This window comes from Procambarus clarkii, chromosome 78, assembly GCF_040958095.1.
Source record: "Procambarus clarkii isolate CNS0578487 chromosome 78, FALCON_Pclarkii_2.0, whole genome shotgun sequence".
NCBI lineage: Eukaryota > Metazoa > Arthropoda > Malacostraca > Decapoda > Cambaridae > Procambarus > Procambarus clarkii.
In genome coordinates, this window is record NC_091227.1 from 25,365,013 (window position 1) to 25,386,427 (window position 21,415).

The 21,415-nt window shown below is 46.6% G+C and overlaps 1 protein-coding gene across 1 annotated transcript in view; it reads left to right on the plus strand.

Moving 5' to 3' along the window:
• Positions 1-20,219, plus strand: part of LOC138357414 (sulfotransferase 1C4-like) — an 81,409-nt gene extending 61,190 nt beyond the window's left edge. The window contains exon 5 of the mRNA XM_069314251.1: positions 20,030-20,219. Coding sequence (XP_069170352.1) covers positions 20,030-20,068 — 39 coding nt within the window. The 3' untranslated portion in view covers positions 20,069-20,219. The remainder of the gene's footprint in view (positions 1-20,029) is intronic.
• The last annotated feature ends 1,196 nt before the right edge of the window (positions 20,220-21,415 follow it).

Consider the following 21,415-nt stretch of genomic DNA (forward strand, 5'->3'; position numbering starts at 1 on the left):
GGAGGTAAACAATAGAGCGTACAGGACGCCAGCCAAGCTTGGTAGCTACTAGCCATGTAATCATATTAAGTATTAAAGTCAGTAACCAAGTCATGACTTTACATCAACCCTACAGCCAAGACTTCCTCAGTAACACACAAACACCACATTGGCGACGAGGATGAACTGTGAACGCAGGTATTTGTTCAGTTTCAAACACAAGGGAGAAGCATGCTGCCTGGAGGAGGAAGAGAAGCTGTGAGCGCCATACCCGATGCTGTATGCTAACCGATGCTGTGTGCTAACCAATGCTGTGTGCTAAACGATGCTGTGTGCTAAACGATGCTGTGTGCTAACCGATGCTGTGTGCTACCCAAGCTGTGTGCTACCCAAGCTGTGCTGAAGAAACTGTACTGAGGAATCTGCCGACGTTGTGTACGAAACGACGCTCTGATGTGTACAAAACCTGATGTTTTGGTTACGAAACGACGCTTCGTGCTACAAAATTCATCACACTGAGCTGACTGCTGTACCGACTGCTGTACCAACTGCTGCACCAACTGCTGTACCAACTGCTGCTGTACCAACTGCTGCTGTGCCAACTGCTGTGCTGCTGCTGTGAGTAGGAACAACACATGTACACAAGGGCTAGGTAAGAAGTCAGTTGCTGCTATATTGTGCACTGTTGTGAACTTTTGCATTAAAATGCTTGTGTGCTTTGCAAAATTAAAGTAATTACAGTGAATTCTTGACTAACATATTCAGTGCAGTAAGTGTTTAATATTCTGAGGAACATTTAAGTGATAAGTTTACATTTATTCAGTAAAAAATGGCAAATATACCTCAGTTTCCTGCATTTGATCCTGACTGTGACCAGACAAACCTGTCACAGAGGTGGGTCAAATGGCTTAAAAAGTTTGAAAATTTGTTGATAGTTTCTGACATCAAAAGTGCTGAAAGAAAGCGTGCCTTTCTACTTCATTATGCAGGTGATAGAGTTTGTGACATCTTTGACACACTGAAAGACACTGGTGGTGCCAAAGATTATGACACTGCCAAAGCCAAACTAACAGAGCATTTCAAACCAAGGCAAAATACTGCTATGGAAATTATGCATTTCAGGAGAGCAAAACAACTCTCTAATGAAACTGTGGATCAATACCACACACGTCTGCAGGGTTTAGCAGCCCATTGTGAGTTTGCTGATGTTGACAAAGAAATCAAACAGCAAATAATTGAATCATGCACATCTACACGTCTTCGTCGAAGAGCTCTAGAACTTGTTGATGATGACAGTTCTCTTACCAAGATACTGGATATGGCTCGTCGAATGGAAGATGCTGCACGTGATGCTCGTGTCATGGAGTGCAGTGCTAATAACGGTTCTGCCACTGTTGCTAACAGTGATGAGGTACGTAAGGTTCAGGGAGGACACCGTGATCAAAGAAGATATCATGGCAAACCTAACAGTAAATTTAGCCGAGAACCACGTCACAACTGGGGTCAAGGAACAAGGCTCAAGCAGTCACAACGACCCACATCAGAGGGTGTCAACAATAAATGTTACAATTGTGGAGGAGACTACCCACACCAAGATAATGTTTGTCCTGCTCAAGGTAAGAAGTGCTATGAGTGTGGAAAACTGGGTCATTTTGGTGCTATGTGTCGTTCCGCACTAAAGAAACTACAGTTAGTGAATAAAAGCACTGTACGAGGATCAGGTCATAGGGGTCGAGGTGGTAAACACAATATTGCACCTCATATCCAGAATGTTAATAATGTACAAGACAACATTTCATTACAACCAGTCTCAGATGACAGTGAATGTGATTATACTTATGGAGTACAAGCAATCACAGAATGGAATGATCTTCCAAACAACCCAGAGACTATAGTATATATTGCTGGTATTTGTCTCAAAGTTCTCATTGACACTGGATCAAACATTGACACCATTGCTGAGTGCCACTATGAAAAATTTAAAAAACAGTTCCCAAAGCTTGAGAACTATAATGGCAAAGCCACTGCCTATGCTTCAAAGGTAGCCTTGCCAGTGATTGGAACTTTCACTGCAGAGATTAAGTCAAAGAATGCAATGCTCATTACTACATTCCATGTTGTTAGGAATGCAAAGGATTCTTTACTCAGTTACAAGACTTCAACCAAATTGGGGCTACTTCAGCTTTCTAATGCTGTAGCAGTGGAATCTGCAAACAATGTTGATGCTATTGTTGCTGAATTTTCTGATCGATTTAAATCCATAGGTTGTTATACTGATAGCAAAGTACATCTGCATATCAACCCAGATGTAATTCCAGTTGCCCAACCACATCGCCGACAACCATTCCATACTCGCAAGAAAGTTGATGCCGAACTGGATAGGCTGATGGAACTAGATATCATTGAACCAGTAACAGGCCCAACACCATGGGTAAGCCCAATTGTCACTCCACCAAAGCCGAAGAATCCAGATGAGATACGCATTTGTGTGGACATGCGTGTTCCCAACAAGGCAATAATGCGTGAACGCCATCCTACACCCACTGTAGATTATATGATCTACCGCTTGAATGGTGCAACTGTATTCAGCAAGTTAGATTTAAACAAGGGCTATCATCAGCTTGAACTTGATGAGGAGAGTCGATTCATCACAACGTTTACGACACATCGAGGTCTGTATAGGTACAAGCGCCTGAGTTTTGGTATTAATAGTGCTGCCGAGGTATTCCAGCACATCATCAGCCAGGTATTGCAAGACATACCTAATGCTGACAACATGTCTGATGACATCATTGTTTATGGCCGTACCCAAGCTGAACACGACAAAGCTCTTCGTGCAACATTGCAACGCTTACGAGAAAAGAATTTGACGTTAAGCCGAGCAAAGTGTGAGTTCAATCAACATAAAATTGAATTCTTTGGACATGTACTTAGTGACAAAGGTCTGTCTCCAGATCCTAAGAAAGTTGCAGATATCAAGAATGCTGCACCTCCTTCAACGTCCACTGAAGTACATAGTTTTCTGGGAATGGCAAACTACTGTTCTCGCTTCATTCCAGATTTTGCTACCATTACAAAGCCTCTACGTGAGCTCCTGAAGAAAAATGCATCATGGTACTGGAGCGAGATCGAGCAAAATGCATTTGATGCTGTGAAAGATGCACTAGTAGAGAATGCGACTGCTGCATACTTTGATCCATCAATAGACACTGAGTTAACGGTGGATGCTAGTCCTGTTGGTTTAGGTGCTGTTTTAGCCCAACACAAACCTGGTCAACCAGATTCCAGAGTAGTAATTGCCTACGCCAGCCGTTCTCTCACAGATGTTGAGCAACGATACAGTCAGACAGAGAAGGAAGCTCTTGCTCTTGTATGGGGCTGTGAACACTTCAATGTGTATCTGCTTGGTGCACCCTTCACCACGATAGTCACTGACCACAAACCGTTGGAGACCATCTTCAATAATCCAAAGTCCAAACCACCAGCTCGCATTGAGAGATGGGCTCTTCGTCTGCAACCATACAACTTTACGGTGAAATACAAGCCGGGTGCAGGCAATCCCGCTGATTACATCAGTCGACATCCTGCAAACAGTTTCACCATCACCAAGCATCAGCAAGTTGCCGAGGAATATGTACACTCTGTAACCTTTGATGCAGTCCCTAAGGCTCTTACTCTTGATGAAATCCGTACTGCAACCCTAGAGGACCCAACTCTGCAAGCAACAGTGGATGCATTGACTAAGAAAAAGTTTCCACGCATCCCACCCTCAGGAGTTGACCAAGATGCATTCAAAGCACTTGAACGCATCCAGACAGAATTAAGTGTTACGCAACAACGCGACACTGTGCTGCGAGGTACTCGTATCGTGATTCCAGCTGTTCTCCAGCAACGTGCTCTGAAGCTTGCACATCAAGGACACCAAGGTCTTGTTAGGACGAAACAGCTGCTAAGAGAAAAGGTGTGGTTTCCTGGCATTGATCGTCAAGCAAAGGATATGCATGATGCCTGTGTCCCTTGCCAAGCTGCAGTGGATACTTCAAGACCAACACCTCTACAACCTTCACCACTACCTGCTGCACCATGGACGGAAGTATCGATGGACTTCTGCGGACCACTACCGACTGGAGAGTACTTGATGGTAGTCATTGATGACCACTCACGTTATCCAGAAGTAGAAATCATCAATTCCACATCTGCAAAGGCCGTCATCCCGAAACTCGACAAGATCTTTTCAAACTTTGGCATTCCTGAAGTTGTCAAGACGGACAATGGACCGCCATTCAATGGACAAGACTTCGTCAACTTTTCTGAGCATATTGGATTCAAACACCGCCGTGTGATGCCACTACATCCTCAAGCAAATGGAGAAGTTGAGAGATTCATGCAACCTCTCATGAAAGCGGTACGCTGTGCTCATGCCGAAGGACGATCCTGGAAACAAGCTATGTATGCTTTTCTCAGGAACTACCGTGCAACACCACATGGAACACTGGGCAAGTCGCCTGGCGAACTTTTATTTGGACGTCCTATGAGAATCGCACTACCCGTCATGCCAGCCGAGGTAACGGATAAACGTCTCGCTCAGAAGGATGCACTAGCCAAGGGCAAAATGAAAATTGCTCATGATCAACGTGCAAAGGAACAGTTCATAAAGGTTGGAGACACTGTTCTCGTTAAAAAGAAAAAAGAGGGAAAGTTAGATATGCCGTATGATACAAAACCATATAAAGTGATTAGTGTAAAAGGAACTATGGTAACAGCTAGTAATAGAGATCATAGTATAACACGTAATATGGCTTATTTCAAAGTGATTCCAACTAGTGTAGAAAATGATGAAGTGCAAAGTCGTGCAAAAGAAAAAGAAAAAAATAGTTATAACCCGACAAACAATTCATCAAGGGATGTTATTGCATTTAAGGACTCTCGTCCTAAACGTCATGTTAAACGCCCTACACGATTTGATGATTAATTGTGTTCCTATGTAATGAAAAGTATTTACTTATTATGCTAAACTAAATTTAATATTGTTTGAATAATGCAGATATCTCATTCAATATTTTGTAACTTTGTATTACAGTTTCTTTCATGTTTGTTTAACATTGCATATGTATTTTTAACATTGAAATCCTTTGTGGAAAAGATTAAGTTGTTTAAAGTCTTTGTGTGCTTAATTAATGTTAAATGTATGCAGTATCTCTTGATATGGTAATAACTTACTTTGTGTCAATAACTTTGCTTTGTGCTACAAGCATGGTAGACATCCTGTATTCATTCTTTTTAAAGAAAAGGAGGGATGTCATGTTCACAGAAAATGGTACCATCCGTTTTCTATGTGCGGCGGCTGAGACGCCAGAGAGAGAGTGGAGGTAAACAATAGAGCGTACAGGACGCCAGCCAAGCTTGGTAGCTACTAGCCATGTAATCATATTAAGTATTAAAGTCAGTAACCAAGTCATGACTTTACATCAACCCTACAGCCAAGACTTCCTCAGTAACACACAAACACCACAGCTTGTTACTGGAGAATTAATTTACTGCTGATTAACTTCTGTTATTGTTGATTAGAGGAATCTCCTCATTTTGTGGGAAAAACCTGCTGGGATTGATATAAGAGGAGACTACCAGGGACTTGTACTGAACTAAATTAAAAATTTACTGTCTGCAAATAAATTCAACTAAAATCTCTAGCTAGGGTTGTAAATCCTAGCTCCTCTTTTCCTAATGACAGATTGTGGGCTGTAAGGGACAGGTGGGGTGAATGACTTAGTTGATAGAAGTTCCAGTCCACCTGTAGACAGGGATCTCACATCAGCTTGTATTTTATACAAGGATAAGATTTAATAAATTCAGTTATCTGACTGAACACTGGATGTGTTTAAATCAGGGATTTAAACATACATAGTCTAACCTAGCACCATAACTATTAACAGCCAATATGTACTTATACTATAAACAACAAATTAAATTGTAAAAGTATAATAAATGACCTTAAATGTAGTCTGAATACTGTTAACTAAGTACTAGAAATTATATTCAATTAAATGAACTTATATGATAACTTAAAAATAACTAAGCAAGCAATTGATAACTTAATTTATATATTCAAGTATATATGCAATGTATTTATTCAATTTATGATACAGTTAGCTTGACTGAATCTTTTCCAACACTATGGACACTTATGAGGTTCTTACTTATTGCGGCTGAATTCTTTTCTGACACAATGGACACTCATGAGGTGTAGTGCTTGGATAAAGATTCACAGCTACACTACAATTTTGATAAACTTACTGAAATGTGAGGCTTCGCCTCGCTTTTTAACCAACAGACAGGTTTATAGGATATTAAAGTTACACAAGCATACAATTGGCCAATCATATACCAAATAACCCTCAATATACTTCTCTGCCAGTCGGGGTGCTTTGTCTGACAAGTTTGCCAGACTGATTAACTCTCTTGTCGAGTTTAGGCACTATATTTTGCTACAGCGTTGCTGTTTGATGCAACGCAAAAAATCCAAGTAGCGTTGCTACTTGGATTTTTCTTTAACTGCGTTGCAGAAGAATGATATGTTGATGGTGAAGGTGGAGCCAAGTCACTGAGTGCTCCGCTCTACACTTATAGATATAAATGTTCTAGGAATTTTCCTTGTAAATATTGTCCAGGTACTCCCCCAGTTCTAGAGAGTGTTCACTGGTGATAAAAATATTAGATAAGGTGTCCTTGAGCTGGTAATGTTTGCTAAGGATCCGTCACTTGTTCTTCTTCTTGTTGATAGTAGGTGCAGTTTGCATGAAGGGTTTGTTCTCCCGATGACTGCACCAGTACTGATGTTGTTGGACGCGTTTATGTTGAAGATGATCGGAGCTACCAAGGTGCTTGTTGCTTTGTGCTGTAGATAGAGGAACGGTGATTAAAACAGAGGTGTGTTAGAGGGAGACTTGCCGCACCGTAGGGCGGTGTGTTGTGTTTATGGCGTCAGCTGATCCTTGGTGTTGCGACGAGGTAGTTGTTTTCTGTGTTTAGCTGTTGGTGGCGCCAGGTATAAATGTGGCGCGGGTCAGATGTGACCCAATTTGTTGGTCGATTGGAGATATTTAGCCAGTGCTTTGACTATTTGGTATTTTTCTTGTGACGAGTGGTCACCGCCTCCTAATATATGCTCGATGGTGAAGGGTATTTTAAGTGCGATAAAGACTTGTTTGAAATTTACTCTGGCACTATAATGTCGGAAGCAGTGCAGGAGATAGTGTTCGACTGTTTCAGGCACCTGACAGTGAGTACAGAGTTCGTTGATGTCTGTTCTGTACTTAGAGCTGTGTGCTGCTAGTTTGGTGTGTCCCAGCCTTAATCTGGTCATCGTTACATCAATTTCTCTGCTTTTATATCGGACATGTTTCCAAGTTTCCCATTTCTTTTTAATGGAAACATAGTGCAAAGGTGAGCATAACGTTTTCCAGTTTGTTGCAAAATCCTGGGAGATGGTATCTTTGAAGGCTCCTTTACGTGCAACATGGGGAATTGGATGACGGGTGAGGTGAGGCGTGTCGTGCATCGCTTTGGCTAGTTGGTCTACAAGTTCATTATGGAGAATACCACAATGTGCTGGGACCCATTGGATAGAGGTGTCATAACCGTTCAATTGATGTTTGTGAAGAAGTTGAAGGCATGGGTAGACAATCTCCTTGCATGTTTTCGAAGAGTACGAAATTGCTTGAATCGCGCTCTTGGAGTCACTACAGATTGTATATATCCCAACTGGTAATGTTGTGATGATTTGGAGAGCTTGATACAAGGCATATAATTCCGCTGTGAAAATAGATAGTTGGTTTGGTAACCGCCATCCCTGCTTGAGATGGTATTCCGGTATCCATACAGCGCAAGTGACCGAGGGTACGTTGTTCATGAAGATGCGAGACCCATCTGTGTAAATCTCTGTGGTATTTGGGTAGCAATTTTTCATTGTTGAGACAAAGACTGAGGCTATGGCTGAGTTTGGTGCAGATTTTGGAATGTTGTCTTCGAGTTGTATTGCTGTATTAGGAGTTGTATAAAGCCAAGGTGGAATGGGGGGAACAGGGGGTTGGGTTTCACAGTTTTGAAGTAGGGAGAGGTCTATATTGAGGTTATTTGTAGCCCGTGTGAGTGAATGGTTGGGGAGCGGGGGTTATATGGGTTAACTGTTGGGTTAATTTTTGATCTGTATGGGTGTGTCTGGTGAGCAGTGGTGCAGAGTGACAGATAGTTGGCACACATAATGTCTCGTCTGGTGGCTAGGCTTGTGAGGCCTGTTTCCCCGTAAAGTCCGAGGATTGGAGTTGAACGCATTGCGCCACATATAAGTCGCATGGCATTATTTTGTATGACCTCGAGGCTCTGTAGGTTAGTGGGCGCCGCCGACGCATATGCTTGGCAACAATAGTCTAGTTGGCTGCGAATGTAGGTTGTATAGAAACGGAGCAAGATTTTATGGTGTGCTCCCCAGGTGGTGCCAGTGAAGGCTTTAAGTATGGCGAGTCGGGGTTGTGTCGTCTGTTTAAGGTGTTGAATGTGTGCTTTCCAGGTAAGTGAGGGCGAGTGCAAGTGTATGCCAAGATATTTATGTTCTCGTACGTGTTGGATGGGAGTGTTGTGTATTGTGAGGGTGGGTAGATGAAGTAGTCTTTTTTTTAGTGAAAATCTGATAGCAGGTTTTGGTAGTACTAACTTGAAGGCCCCATTGTTGTTTCCAATCTATGAGGTGGTCCAGTGCTGTTTGCATTGTAGAGACTGTATTTGGTAGGGCATTGTCTGAATAATACAATGTTAAGTCGTCGGCGTACGCCGAGAGGTGAACAGGATGGGTGTTAGGCAAATCTGCTAAGAATGCGGCAAATAGGGTTGGGCTTAGTATGGAGCCTTGTGGAACACCTGTTTGTATTGGGATGCCATCGGAAAACTCGCCTTGTATAAAGACTTTGGAGGTCCTGTTTGTGAGATAGGACTGTAACCATAAGAGTAATCTTCCCTGTACGCCTAAACGTACAAGCTTTGCGAGGAGGCAAGTATGAGGAATGCTATCAAAAGCTCCTTTGAGGTCTAGGTAGACAACAAGACAATATTTACTGCTTCTGAGAGAGGTGCGGATTTCATGTTCAAGGCAGAGTATTTGATCTAGCGTGGAGCATTGCGGTCGAAATCCAGCTTGGAGTGACGGTATAATATTGTTATACTCTAGGTACCATTGGAGGCGAGTATGTACTAGCCTTTCCATGACTTTACTGAGGCATGATAGTAGGGAGATAGGTCTGTATGACGCAGGTTGGGATGGGTCTTTTCCTGGTTTAAGGAACGGAAGAATAATACTGGTCTGCCATTGTGAAGGAATATTTCCGTGAGTCCAGCATAGGTTGTAATAGTTTAGAAGAGTGCTGTGTGCAGTCGGTGGAAGATATTTGATGAGCTCATATGGAATTCCATCCTCTCCAGGTGCCTTGCCAAGAGGTAGGCGGTTTAAGGCCAATCGTAGCTCGCTTAAGGTGTACATGTTGTCGACGCCGAGCATGGGCAGCGGTATGGCACGGTCAATTTCTTGTCTGAGGGAGAGTTCTTGGGCATGAAGGAAGGGTGTTGAGAGGGTAACTTTAAGGCATTCAGCGAGAACACTTGCACGCTCCTGAGGTGTTTGACAGAGTGAACCGTTGATCATCAGGGGGAACGAAGGGAATGTTGGGCGACCTTTAATGCTGTTAAATGTAGCCCAGACTTTTGAGTGTGGCGTTGTGGGTGTGAGACTATCACAGAATGTTGCCCATGATGCTCGTTTTGCTGATAGTATGGTTTTTTTGGCCGCTGCTGTGGCCCGCCGGAGATTGACCCAGTTCTGTAGGGAGGGTTGACGTCTTTGTTTTTGAATGGCTCGTCGGCGTAAAGCGACTGTTCGTGCACATTCCGCGTTCCACCACGGTTTAAGTGGTTTGTTGGACCTATGTCCTGAAGTTTTCTTAAGCATTTGGGTGGCTGCAGAATTTATGGCCGAGGTGATTGTGGACAGGCGCTTGTTAGGGTCTACTTCGTCTGTGTCTGGGAGGCGGACAATATCAGCCCATTTTTTCTTGTCTAGGTACTTAATGTTCCACTTGGGAAGCGTAAGCGGGTGGGTTGGTGGGTGAAAGTTAGTAAATTTTATTATGAGGGGTTTGTGGTCACTACCAATATCTGGTCCAGTATGAAACTGTAGTTCATGTTGAAAGTGTGCAGAGCCAAAACAGATGTCCAGTGAGGCTTCATAATTGGTTCTGTTGTTAAAGTAGGTTGCAAGGTAGGGTGGCGAAAGAAGAGTATATGGTGTAGTGTCCAAGTAGTTGTACAAATCGGTGCCTGCAGTATTTTGGGTACCTCTACTCCATGTGGGGTGGTTAGCATTGAGATCACCTGTAACAATGATCGGGTGTCGTAATTGGTTAAGATAAAATTCCAGTTCATTTGAGTTTATTGTGCCTCCAGGGTTGTATATACCCAGAAAGGATATGTGTGTACCATTATAAGGTATTAGGCATGCTAGAACTTCTAATTTACCGTTCACAAAATACGTTAGTGTTACAGGTTTACATGTCATATTACTTAGTGTTAGAAGGAAAATGCCACCCCCCATACGGTTGGGTCTGTCCAGTCTCTGCATCTGAAAGTTTTTAAATACGGGATTTTGTTTGGGAGTGAGCCAGGATTCGGTGATGAATGCTAAGTCCGGTTTGGATGAGTAGAGGAATTGTTTAAGTTCTGTGAGGGATGTTTTGATGCTTTTTGCGTTCCAAGTCATGAAGGTTAGGGGAGCCATTTAGGATGTTTGGGTTGTGGATGTGTCTGTTTTCTTTGGTGCGCCCATAGTGGTACGAGTTGGATACCTAGATGTGGATGGTGGCTGTGTCTTACTCTTGGTACTGGTGGTTGGGGTTTGTGGCACGTCAGCCTGGGGAGTGGTTTTGGTGAGGCGCGCTAAGGAGGTAATTAGGAGTTTTTCCATCATCTGATCAAACAATGTGTGTCCAGCATTGGTAGCTTTATTTGGGCGGATGTCAGTGTCTGTAGCTGTTGATGGGGGGTCTGTTGGGTCAGCCTCAGGGGTGGGTTGTGGTACTTGGGCAAAAAATTTTGTTAGGAGTCGGTCCAGGGTCTTTTCCAGTGCATTTTCGATGCGAGTGACGAGTTTCAACTAAATCAGGATTCAGTTGCGCGTTTTGTGAGAGATGGTTGGACCCTGGGGTTGCGGGATTGTCGGAGACAGGGATATCTGGTACAGGCGAAGGTTGTGGTTGAGTGTGAGGTAGAGGTTGGTGATGGGCTGAGGAAGGTTTTTTTAATGCACTGCTGTATAGGTGGTAGGGGGGAACCTTCATTTTCGCTGCTGCTGCTACGTAAGAAGGACATTGTTTAAATGTGATGTCATGCTCGCCACCACAGTTTGAGCAGGTGAGTGTATCCGATGCACAGTTTTGTGTGTAGTGGGAACCAGAGCATTTCCCACATTTGATATCTTTAGTGCAGCCCTTCGAGGTATGGTTAAAACCCTTGCATTTAAAACATTGGGTGGGATGCGGAACATACACCTCTAGTTTGTGGAGGAAGCCGTTCAACCAAATCCTATCAGGGGTAACGTAGTCCAGAAAAGTAAGCAGGGCGGTGCCTGTATCACTCAGTTCTCCGTTCGTGCGTCGCATAAATTTTTTTATTTCATAGAGTGGGATGCCATTTGTGTCGAGTTGTGCCTTAATGTCTTCTGCGCTGATGTCTACAACATGCCGGATTACATATTTCATTAATCTGTCTCCTAGTGGTTTATAGCACCTAACTTTGTAACCACAGATGTCAGTAATGTTTGAAATCTCCAGTTCCGCGCTGTGTTTGTGATCCACTGCAATTAGGTTCTTTAGTTTGTTTGGTCTGATATCGTGCACGTCGATTCCGAATTTGTGGGGAATGGCATTATATAGGATGCTTTGTGCCCTACTATTTCGGAAAATATTCTCATTTTCGCCCTCAAAAGCAATGATAAAGGTTTGTAACTCAGAAGAGCTTGGCCTACCTTGGTTGAGCGGTGGGTGTTGATATTGAGGCCGCGTGGCGTCGGCCTCATTTCTGTTTACCTCTGATAAATGGCGGCGCTTTGCCTCCAGTCTGTTTGCCTTACTATGGTGTTTGCTGTCCATGAATTCTCCTTCGGGCTCCTCTTTTATGACCGGGTGACGTTCAGGATTCAATTTTGTGGTATGCAGTAGTGGTTTTCCAACATCTTCCCCCTCCCCGCTCAGCTCGTTGTCGCCGTGTGGGGGCTTCGTGGGCGGCTGCCGGAGTGTGATGCTCCTTGGGACAGTCCTCTGTCCTTTTCTAGCCTTGTGCTCCTGCTGCCGTCCTCTCCAATTCTGCTGGGCACCTTTTCCTTTTCCTTCTGTTTCGTTTTTCTCCCCCCTCTTCTCCTATCTGCTTGCCGTTTCCTGCCGACCTTTTGCTCGTTCTGGTTCTTCCCTTGGACTTCTTCTATTTTGACGCCCGGGTGCTTGAGGAGGCATACTCATGCACCCGTAGAACTGCAGTACCCGACGTCGAGAGCGAGGGGAACCTTTTATTGTCAATCCCCACTTCGTCACTGAACCCGATCTCGACGGACTGTCGGTTTCTTAAGGTGGCGTTTGTGGGGCGTATACTCACGCCGCACCCCTAGGAGGCCCCGGCAAGATCGGCGATAGCTTCTTGTTGGGTGTCCTGCCTCTAATTGTGGCTCCATGGTGGGTGTGGGGGCACATTCGTGAATGAATTCTTCTTTTCGTCAAGATGATAACCCCTGTTTCGGCTGCTTCTGGCTTACCTTCTCAGGCTCGTGGGGTGGGCGACCAAGCCCCCGAGTCGGTCCGTATTGGAAGACCGGGCTCTGTAGCCTCCGCTGCATTGGGCCCCGACCTTGCTCCTCCTTTGGCCTCTCTGACTCCTTCCCCTGGCTCCCCTCCCTCCTCTGTGGTTGGGTCGAGCCCCAAGCCCCCTGTGGTGACTACCTCGTCCCCTGGCGCGGCTCCTTCTCTAGTTGTACCTACTGCGCCTTTTAACCCCTCTCTCTCTGGGGGTTCTCACCGCCGTCCTCGTCACGGCCGCCCTCGCTCGATTCCTTCCAGTTCTGCTACCTATCAAGCCTTGTTTGGTCCCGCTTCGTGGGCCAAATATTTTGATCTTCTCCCTCTTGATTCTGCGCCTCCTGACGATTTCTCCCTCCATCGGCATCTCATTGATTCCGTGGATGCCTCCATTACTTTCAACCCCACTCGTCTCGGTACACGTGTCGTTGCTGCTCCTTCTCAGGATGCTGCTTCCCGCTTGGCTGCCTTATCCTGCCTTGGCGAGACCCCCGTTCGGGTCATGAAGAACGCTCAGTTGAATGCCAGTGTTGGCACTATTTTGCTCCCGCCCCATGTTGCGACCGGTGTTCGGGACCTGCGCGGCTGCCACGACGATATTCGACATATCCTCGCTGCCCAGGGCCATTCTATTCTCCAGGTGGACACGTTTACTCGTCCCCCTCGTGGTAGTCGCCGTCAACCCCTCCGGGTTGTGAAGATTACCTTTGATGGTAGGACCCTTCCACCCTCTGTCATTCTTGCTGGTGCTAGGTGCTCTGTCCAGGAGTACATTCCTTCTCCTCGGCTCTGCAACAAGTGCTGGAGGTTTGGGCATGGTGCCCTCCGCTGCTCCGGGACTGTCTCTCTCTGTCCTTTGTGTGGTGGCGAAGGTCACGCTAAGTCGGAGTGCACTTCTCCCCAGGCTCGTTGCCTCAACTGCGGTGAGGCCCATCCTACCTTCTCCCGTGCGTGTGTCCATTACAAGCTTGAGGCAGCCGTCCTCAACCTGAAGCACCGGGAGCGTTTATCTTTTCCTGAGGCGAGGTGCCAGGTTCGCCGGCTCCCGCCTTATGCTAATATCTCTTATGCTCGCGTGTTGCGCTCTTCCTCTCCTCGTCCTTCCCGCCTTCCTCAGACTCACAACCGTTTCCGGGCCTTGGACCCTGATGCGCCCACTGCCCCCTCCTCTGTTCCTTTGGGTTCTCTCCCGAAGGATCCTCCTCCTGGTCCTCTGTCTGGGGTTCCCCTTCCTTCTACCCGGTCTGTCGTGTCTTCTGTGTCTTCTTCCTCGTCCCCCTCCGATCCTCCTTCCCATCCTCTTCCTCCATCTATCGGCTCTCCCCACTGCCTGTCGGTGCGGGCGGATGTCCATCGCTCTCCTACCGGCCGTCGTGTGTGCTCTCGTTCGGCTTCTCCTGTTGAGACACTGGAATCCGTTGCCCGGTACGTAGTTGCTGGGACACCGGTCTCTTTAAGTCAGAAGCGTAAGCCTGGCTCCTCTCCTTCCTCTTCCCCGGCGGGTAAGAAGGCTTCGCTTTCTTCCTCAGCTCCTTCTGGCTCTGTTGCTCCTTCCCCTCCCGTTTCAGTGCTTGCGCCCCCTGTTCCTGCTATGGAGGTTTCTTTGGCCCCTGCTTCCCTTTCGGTTGCTGCTCTTGCTGGGGTGCGCTCCCTTCTTTCTACTCCCCCTCTTCCTGCTGCTGTCCTTGACTGCTCCTCTCCGTTGTCTCCTCCTCTTCCTCCTCCTCCTCCTCCGGACCCTGCCCGCCCACCTCTGATCTGTTCTCCCGTTTCCTTCCCTCCGTCTTTGCTTAGTTTACCCATGCCCCCTAACCCTGACTTTGCTGACCCTGATCCCGACCCTGATATTCTTTAACGTGCTCTGTTGCTCTTTCGCCTTTGTTTCTTCCTTGTTCTCTGTTTTTGTCCTTTCTCTTCTCGTCGTTGTCCATTCTTCAATGGAACGTTCGAGGTTATTACGCCAATTTCCTCGAACTCCAACTTCTGATTTCGCGGTTTTCGCCCCTTTGTGTCTGTCTCCAGGAGCCAATGCTTGGTGCTCGTCCTGGTCGTTTTCGTGGCTATTCCTTTCTCTCCCCCCCCCCAGCCATTGCTGGGGCTTCTAATTCTTCTGCTCTCTTGATTCGGGCTGATGTTCCCTTTGTTCCTTTACTTTTTCCTTCGCCTCTCCATTGTTCTGCTGCTCGTATCTTTGTGGGGAAATGGTACACAGTTTGTTCCATTTATCTCCCCCCCGAGTGTCCCGCTCTCTCTTCCTGATTTGAAACACCTCCTAGACTCCTTGCCGGAGCCTGTGCTCCTGCTGGGTGACTTCAATTGTCGTCATTCTCTTTGGGGTGACGTTCTGACGAATACCCGGGGTCGCCTCCTTGAGCCGTTTCTCCTCTCTTCTTCCCTGTCTCTTCTGAATTCTGGTGAGCCCACTCATTTGGACTCTCGGACTCGCACCCTTTCTTGTCTTGATCTTTCTCTCTGCTCTTCTTCTCCTTACTTAGATTTCACGTGGCAGGTTCTTGATGACCTCCATGGAAGTGATCATTTCCCCATCCTTGTTTCCTTTTTCTCTTTTCGCCCTTCCCTCTCTTTCCCTAGGTGGCAGTTTGCTAAGGCAGACTGGACCCTATTTACCCTCAGTGCTGCTCTCTCTGACCTCTCCCTTCTGCCTCTCTCTCGCGCTCTCCTCCTTTTTCATGACACTGTCTTCAACGCTGCCCTCCGCTCTATTCCTCGCTCTTCCTCTCGGGGTCCACGGAAGTGCGTTCCCTGGTGGAATGCGGACTGTGCTCGGGCTGTCCGCTGTAAGCGTGCAGCCTGGAAGAGGCACCGCCGTAGGCAGACGACCGATTCTTTTCTTTTCTTTCGGAAAGCGAGTGCGGTGGCCCGTAGGGCCATCCGAACGGCTAAACGTGAATGTTGGGCATCTTATGTCTCAACAATTACGTCCGAGACCCCTCTGGCCCAGATCTGGAAGCGTATCCGCAAGATAGCGGGTAAGTTCGTTCCCGATGTTTCTCCGGTCCTTCACCTCCATGATACTCTTGTGGCGGACCCGTTGCAGGTCGCTTCCGAACTGGGTTCCCACTTTTCTTCTGTTAGCTCTGGTCTTCATCTTCCCCAATCTTTCCTTCTTCGTAAACCTGTCCTTGAGTCTCGTCCTTTAGATTTCTGCACTCATCTTCAGCTTCCCTATAATGATCCCTTCTCTCTCTCTGAACTTCGTTCTGCCCTGGCCCTCTGCGGTTCTACGGCGGCGGGCTCCGATGGTATTCATTATGAGATGCTTCGCCATCTCCCTCCGAGCACGTCTCAGTATTTACTGAGTCTGTATAATCGGATCTGGGAGTCGTCGTCAGTCCCTGAGGACTGGCTCGATGCCGTTGTCCTCCCTGTTCGCAAACCGGGGTCTCTGGGTACTTCCCCTAAGGACTTTCGCCCTATTGCTCTCACAAGTTGTGTCTGCAAACTCTTTGAACGTATGGTTAACGTTCGTCTGATGTGGTTCTTGGAACACCATCACCTCCTCTCCCCTTCTCAATTTGGTTTCCGCAAGTGCCGCAGCACGACAGATGTCCTGGTGAACTTGGAGGTCTATATTCGTACTGCTTTTGCTGCGAAGACCTCCGTTGTTGCCGTCCTTTTTGACCTAGAAAAGGCTTAAGACACCACTTGGCGTTATCATATCCTATCTCAACTTCATTCTTTTGGCCTTCGTGGTCATCTCCCTCTCTTTCTCCGCAGCTTCCTCTCTCGTCGTTCCTTTCGGGTGCGCCTTGGTACCGCTCTCTCTCCCTCTTTTCAGCAATACGAAGGTGTGCCCCAGGGTAGTGTTCTGAGCACTACTCTTTTTCTGGTTGCCCTCAATGGTCTTCTTTCCTCTCTTCCTTCTGGTGTCTTCTCCGCTCTCTATGTCGATGATCTTACCCTTTGTTGTCAGGGTGATGATTCGCCTCTCCTTCAACGCCGGCTTCAACTTGCAATTGATGCTGTGTCGTCTTGGGCCACAGGTCATGGCTTCAAGTTCTCTACTTCTAAGACTTGTGCCATGACTTTTACGCGGAAACGGGTTGTTCTTCGTCCCTCTTTGTCACTTTATGGTCATCCCCTTGAATACAAAGATTCCGCGAAGCTTTTGGGGTTATTCCTTGACACTCGTTTGTCTTGGTCTCCCCATATCTCTTACCTCCGTGTTGAGTGCTCTAAGGCCCTTACCCTCCTTCGGGTCTTGTCCCATACTTCTTGGGGGGCAGATAGGCGCACTCTCCTTGCTTTACATTCCTCTCTCGTCCTGTCTAAGCTCGATTATGGTTGCCCTGCTTACTCGTCTGCTTCTCCTTCTACTCTTCGCCGTCTTGATGCTTTGCACCATACTGGGTTGCGCCTCAGTTTTGGTGCCTTTCGTTCGACTCCCATCCTTAGCTTGTATGTTGACACTGGCTTCCTGTCTCTCCAGGACCGCCGTGATCGCTACTGTCTTCGCTATCTTGCGCGGTCCTTGCAACATCCTTCCTCTCGCCTCTGTCGTGCTTTAACCCCTCCTGCGGTTCCTGTTCCTCTTCACCACCTCCCTCTTTCTGTCCGGTTATCTCGCCTACAGGATTCTCTCTCCGTTCGTATTTCTGATGTTTCTCCTCGTGTTGTTCCTTCTTTGCCCCCGTGGAGGGTCCCTCTTCCGCGGTTTTGTACTTCCTTGACCCGTATCACTAAAGCTTTTACCCCTCCTACGGTTCTAAAACGCCTTTTCCTCGAGCACTTTTCTTCTCACTCCCGCTCCGTTTCTGTCTTCACCGATGGGTCTAAGTCAGCGGACGGTGTTGGCTACTCTGTTGTTTTTCCTGATCACACTTATATGTGTCGCTTGCCTCCGGAGACTAGCATCTTTACAGCGGAACTTTATGCTATTCTCTATGCTCTTCGTCTCCTACTTTCTCGTTGTCAGTCTTCCTTTGTAGTTGTTGTTGACTCTCGTAGTGCCCTCATGGCTCTCGGGTCCTTTAATCCAGTTCATCCAGTGGTTGTCGAGATCCAGCATTGGCTGTTTCTCGTTCACAGTAAATTTAAGTCGGTTGAGTTTTGTTGGGTTCCCAGCCATATTGGTGTGTCTTTAAATGAGCGTGCAGATGCTGCCGCCAAGGAAGCTGTCCGCTCTTGTCCCATCTCTCGTAAGGGCATTCCGTATTCCGACTTTTACCCGGTTATCCATTCCTCAGTCCTTACCCGTTGGCAGGCTTCTTGGTTGTCTGTTACTGGTAACAAGCTACGTACTCTTAAATGTTGTGTTTCCTCGTGGCAGTCCTCCTTCCACCGTAACCGGCGGTGGGAAACAGCTCTGGTGAGGTTGCGTATTGGCCATACTCGCTTAACCCATGGTCACTTGATGGAGCGCCGCCCTGCTCCTTATTGTCCTAGTTGCATTGTCCCTCTTACGGTCGTGCATGTCCTTCTTGAATGTCCTGACTTCCAGGACGAGCGTATGTCTTGCTTTCCGACCGCCCCTCGCGGTCACCTGTCCCTCGATAGAATTCTTGGTGACTCGGATACTTTTGATATCGTTCGCCTTATGCGTTTTTGTTCTCGTATTGGCATCTTTGGTGATATTTAGCGCCCTCTGATTATTTTGCATCTTTGATGGTGCTACATAGCCTTCCCGGTTTGGTGCCTTCTTTTGATAATTACTTACTTACTTACTTTCCAACATCTTCTAAGGTATCTTCGATGGTTGTACGAGAGATGCCATGTGCGCCTCCAGCAGCCGCCATGACACCGGCCACCTCCGCGGGAGCTCACTCAAAACACACCCAAACACGACCGCGTCCAACACGCAACTCCGTCACTTGCTCACTCAGTTGTAAACAAACACAAAGTGCCCCGAGGTATCGTCGTGGGCGCTTCTTGCTCCCGAGATGCCCCTCCCTCTCCCTTGAGAGGTAGCTTTCAATGAATATTGATTGATTATTTTTACAGTCTAGACTTATGGTTGAGATAAGATGTGATTATAATATAATTAGATATAAGATTTAAAGATTATAAGTAGTACTTGATAGCACCACTGATTCTTATAAAGGATTCGATTTTTATCCCTACCGGATGTTGAATAAATGTTCCAATAGTTTTTTAATTAACAATCCTTCTAGAAGCTTCTGGATCCTTGAGAGATCATGTACAAAGTCACGTAGGCATCAAAAGGGCCCAGTTGCGTACGTGTTCATGGGGACATTGTCATCTAGGATCAAGCTATATAATGAATCTATAATGATTCTAATATGATTTTGATACGATTTAGATATGATTTTGATATGATATAGAAATGATATAGAAATTATACATTTCTTAGATGATTATTAGATATGGTGGGTAAAAATTTCCCACACATTTTGAGGTAGCTCATGTATTCCATCTGAGCAGGATGCTTGCTTGGGTATAACTTAACTATAAAAATGTTCTACTCCAGCAGAAACATTTTGTGTTGCAAGCACTTTGTTATAATGATCTAACTTGGCCTGAGTTTTGTCTTCATAGTTGGCAAGGTCAGATTCAATTAGACTTAATTCGTCTGACTCAGTATGACTGACAAAGAGTATGTTTCAATAAGACTCGATTATATCCTTTACATGGTCATATTTTTAGCTAGCCACCTTTGTGGAAATTCTTAGTCTGGAAATGTCAACTGGGTTAGTTCCTAACCAGTTGTCACATTTGTTGAATAGTCTTGATAAGTGACTGTTCAATCCTTTGCTCAGCCAAAGTTTTATTTTCTTCTATCTGTATTTGTTTTGATCTCTCTTTTTCCCTTTCGACTTGGGCTTTCTCTTTTTCCTTCTCTTGTTCTAACTCCAGTTCTCTTACCCTGGTTTTCTCTTTTTCTTTCTCCTGTTCCAACTCCAGTTCTCTTATTCTGGTTCTCTCTTTTTCCATCTCCAGTCTGGTTTTCTTCTTTAACTTTTCTACCACCAGTCTGGTTTTCTCTTTTTCTACCTCAGTTTTCATCTGAAGTTCTAATTTTAACTTTTCCAGTTGGAACTGTCTCTCCTCACGTTGTTGTTGCATTTGAAGCTCTAGCTGGAATCTTTCCAAGCTCCTGTTTCTGCTACTCCTGCTACTGCGATTACTCCTACTTGATCCTTGGGACCTCACGTCATCTTGTCCATCATCCTCCTTTCCACTTCCAGCTCCTTTCTGGGCTCCTTGTTTTGCCGCTTAACTCTTAGCCCTCAGCTGTCTAAGGATCTCATCCTTCACTCCAGCCACTTTAGATGCCTTCACCCTGATGCCACATTTCTCTGCTATCTGCTTCAACTGCTCCTTGGTGCAACCTTCCAAGTCCTCAGGCTTGCCAGACTCTACAAACGCTTGCACCTTCTCCATCCTGTCCTGTGAGTCTTCCCAAGAGAGAGAGAGAATATACCTGTGGTCACACAGGCTAATAATAGGTAGCCCGCTCAGCTGCCACAATGGATGTATTAGTCCAACCTCCTGGACCCAAACTGAGGGTGTGTTAATCTAATCTCCCGCACAGGTCCTCAATATCTTGTCCTGGACCGCCTGAGAGGGTTGGGGCTTATGGGGCTTAAACCTCCAAAGAGAGCTCTGGCTGCTGCACCAGACTGTTGCTCGTGTACAGGTGGACAACGTCCCCCAACCACTCTCTGCCAGAACAGACAACCGACCTTGGCAGCCACACTCCCCCTACCGTCGGTCGACCAACAATAAACTGTGGAGTGCTTGAAATTTCTCAGATCACCCTGCACGCCTCTTGATCTTGGAAAGGGGTTCATCATCACATATCTAGGGGTGCAGCTGTAACACTGGCCTTGTTCTTTGCACACACACGCTACTTGAGCCCCGTGACTCCCCACTCTCTCTTTATTTGAAATGATCTCCTCAGTTCCCCTTTTGTAAATCAATATTTTCTATCACCCTATCCACAGCTGTGATCCTTTCTCTCTCTCTCTCCCTCTTCACACACCCCCCCCCCTTCCCTTCTGCTTTCTGGGAAACCTCACCAGGTGTGACGGTGTCCACCCCTGTATTTCTTCCTTCCCAGATTAGAAGAGTCATATCTCCATAGCCTAAGTGTTCTCGGATGTTCAGGGAACATTTTCATGTATGGGAAAGCGTGGAGCGTGATTAAGCTGGCTGTAAAGTGGCCAGCTAAGTTTGATAATGCAAGGGGCTTACGCCTTTTGAGGCACAGGACGGTGTCGAGTCATCCTGTTTCCCGCGAAGACGTCCTGACGCTTCCCGGCACGTGATTGGCCAGGTGAGGTCACGTGCCTGAAGTGACCAATGACGAGAGCCCTCGGGCGGTGTGACGTCATGAGGCGGAGGGCCCGGGGCGGCTGGCGCCTGGGGCGGGAAGACAGTACATCACGAGCCGTCATAGAAGGGAGAGGCGCTCGAGCGAGCTCCGGACCTAGAGAGCCCTTACTCGTAGATTTAAGCTCCGCTTCGATTCTGCAGACAGTCGGAAAAGCCATCCAACTTCCGTGGAGTGCCCAGAGGCAAGGACGGACCTGATGAGAGAGCCAAGAGCTCTATCAAGAGTCTGCAGCAGA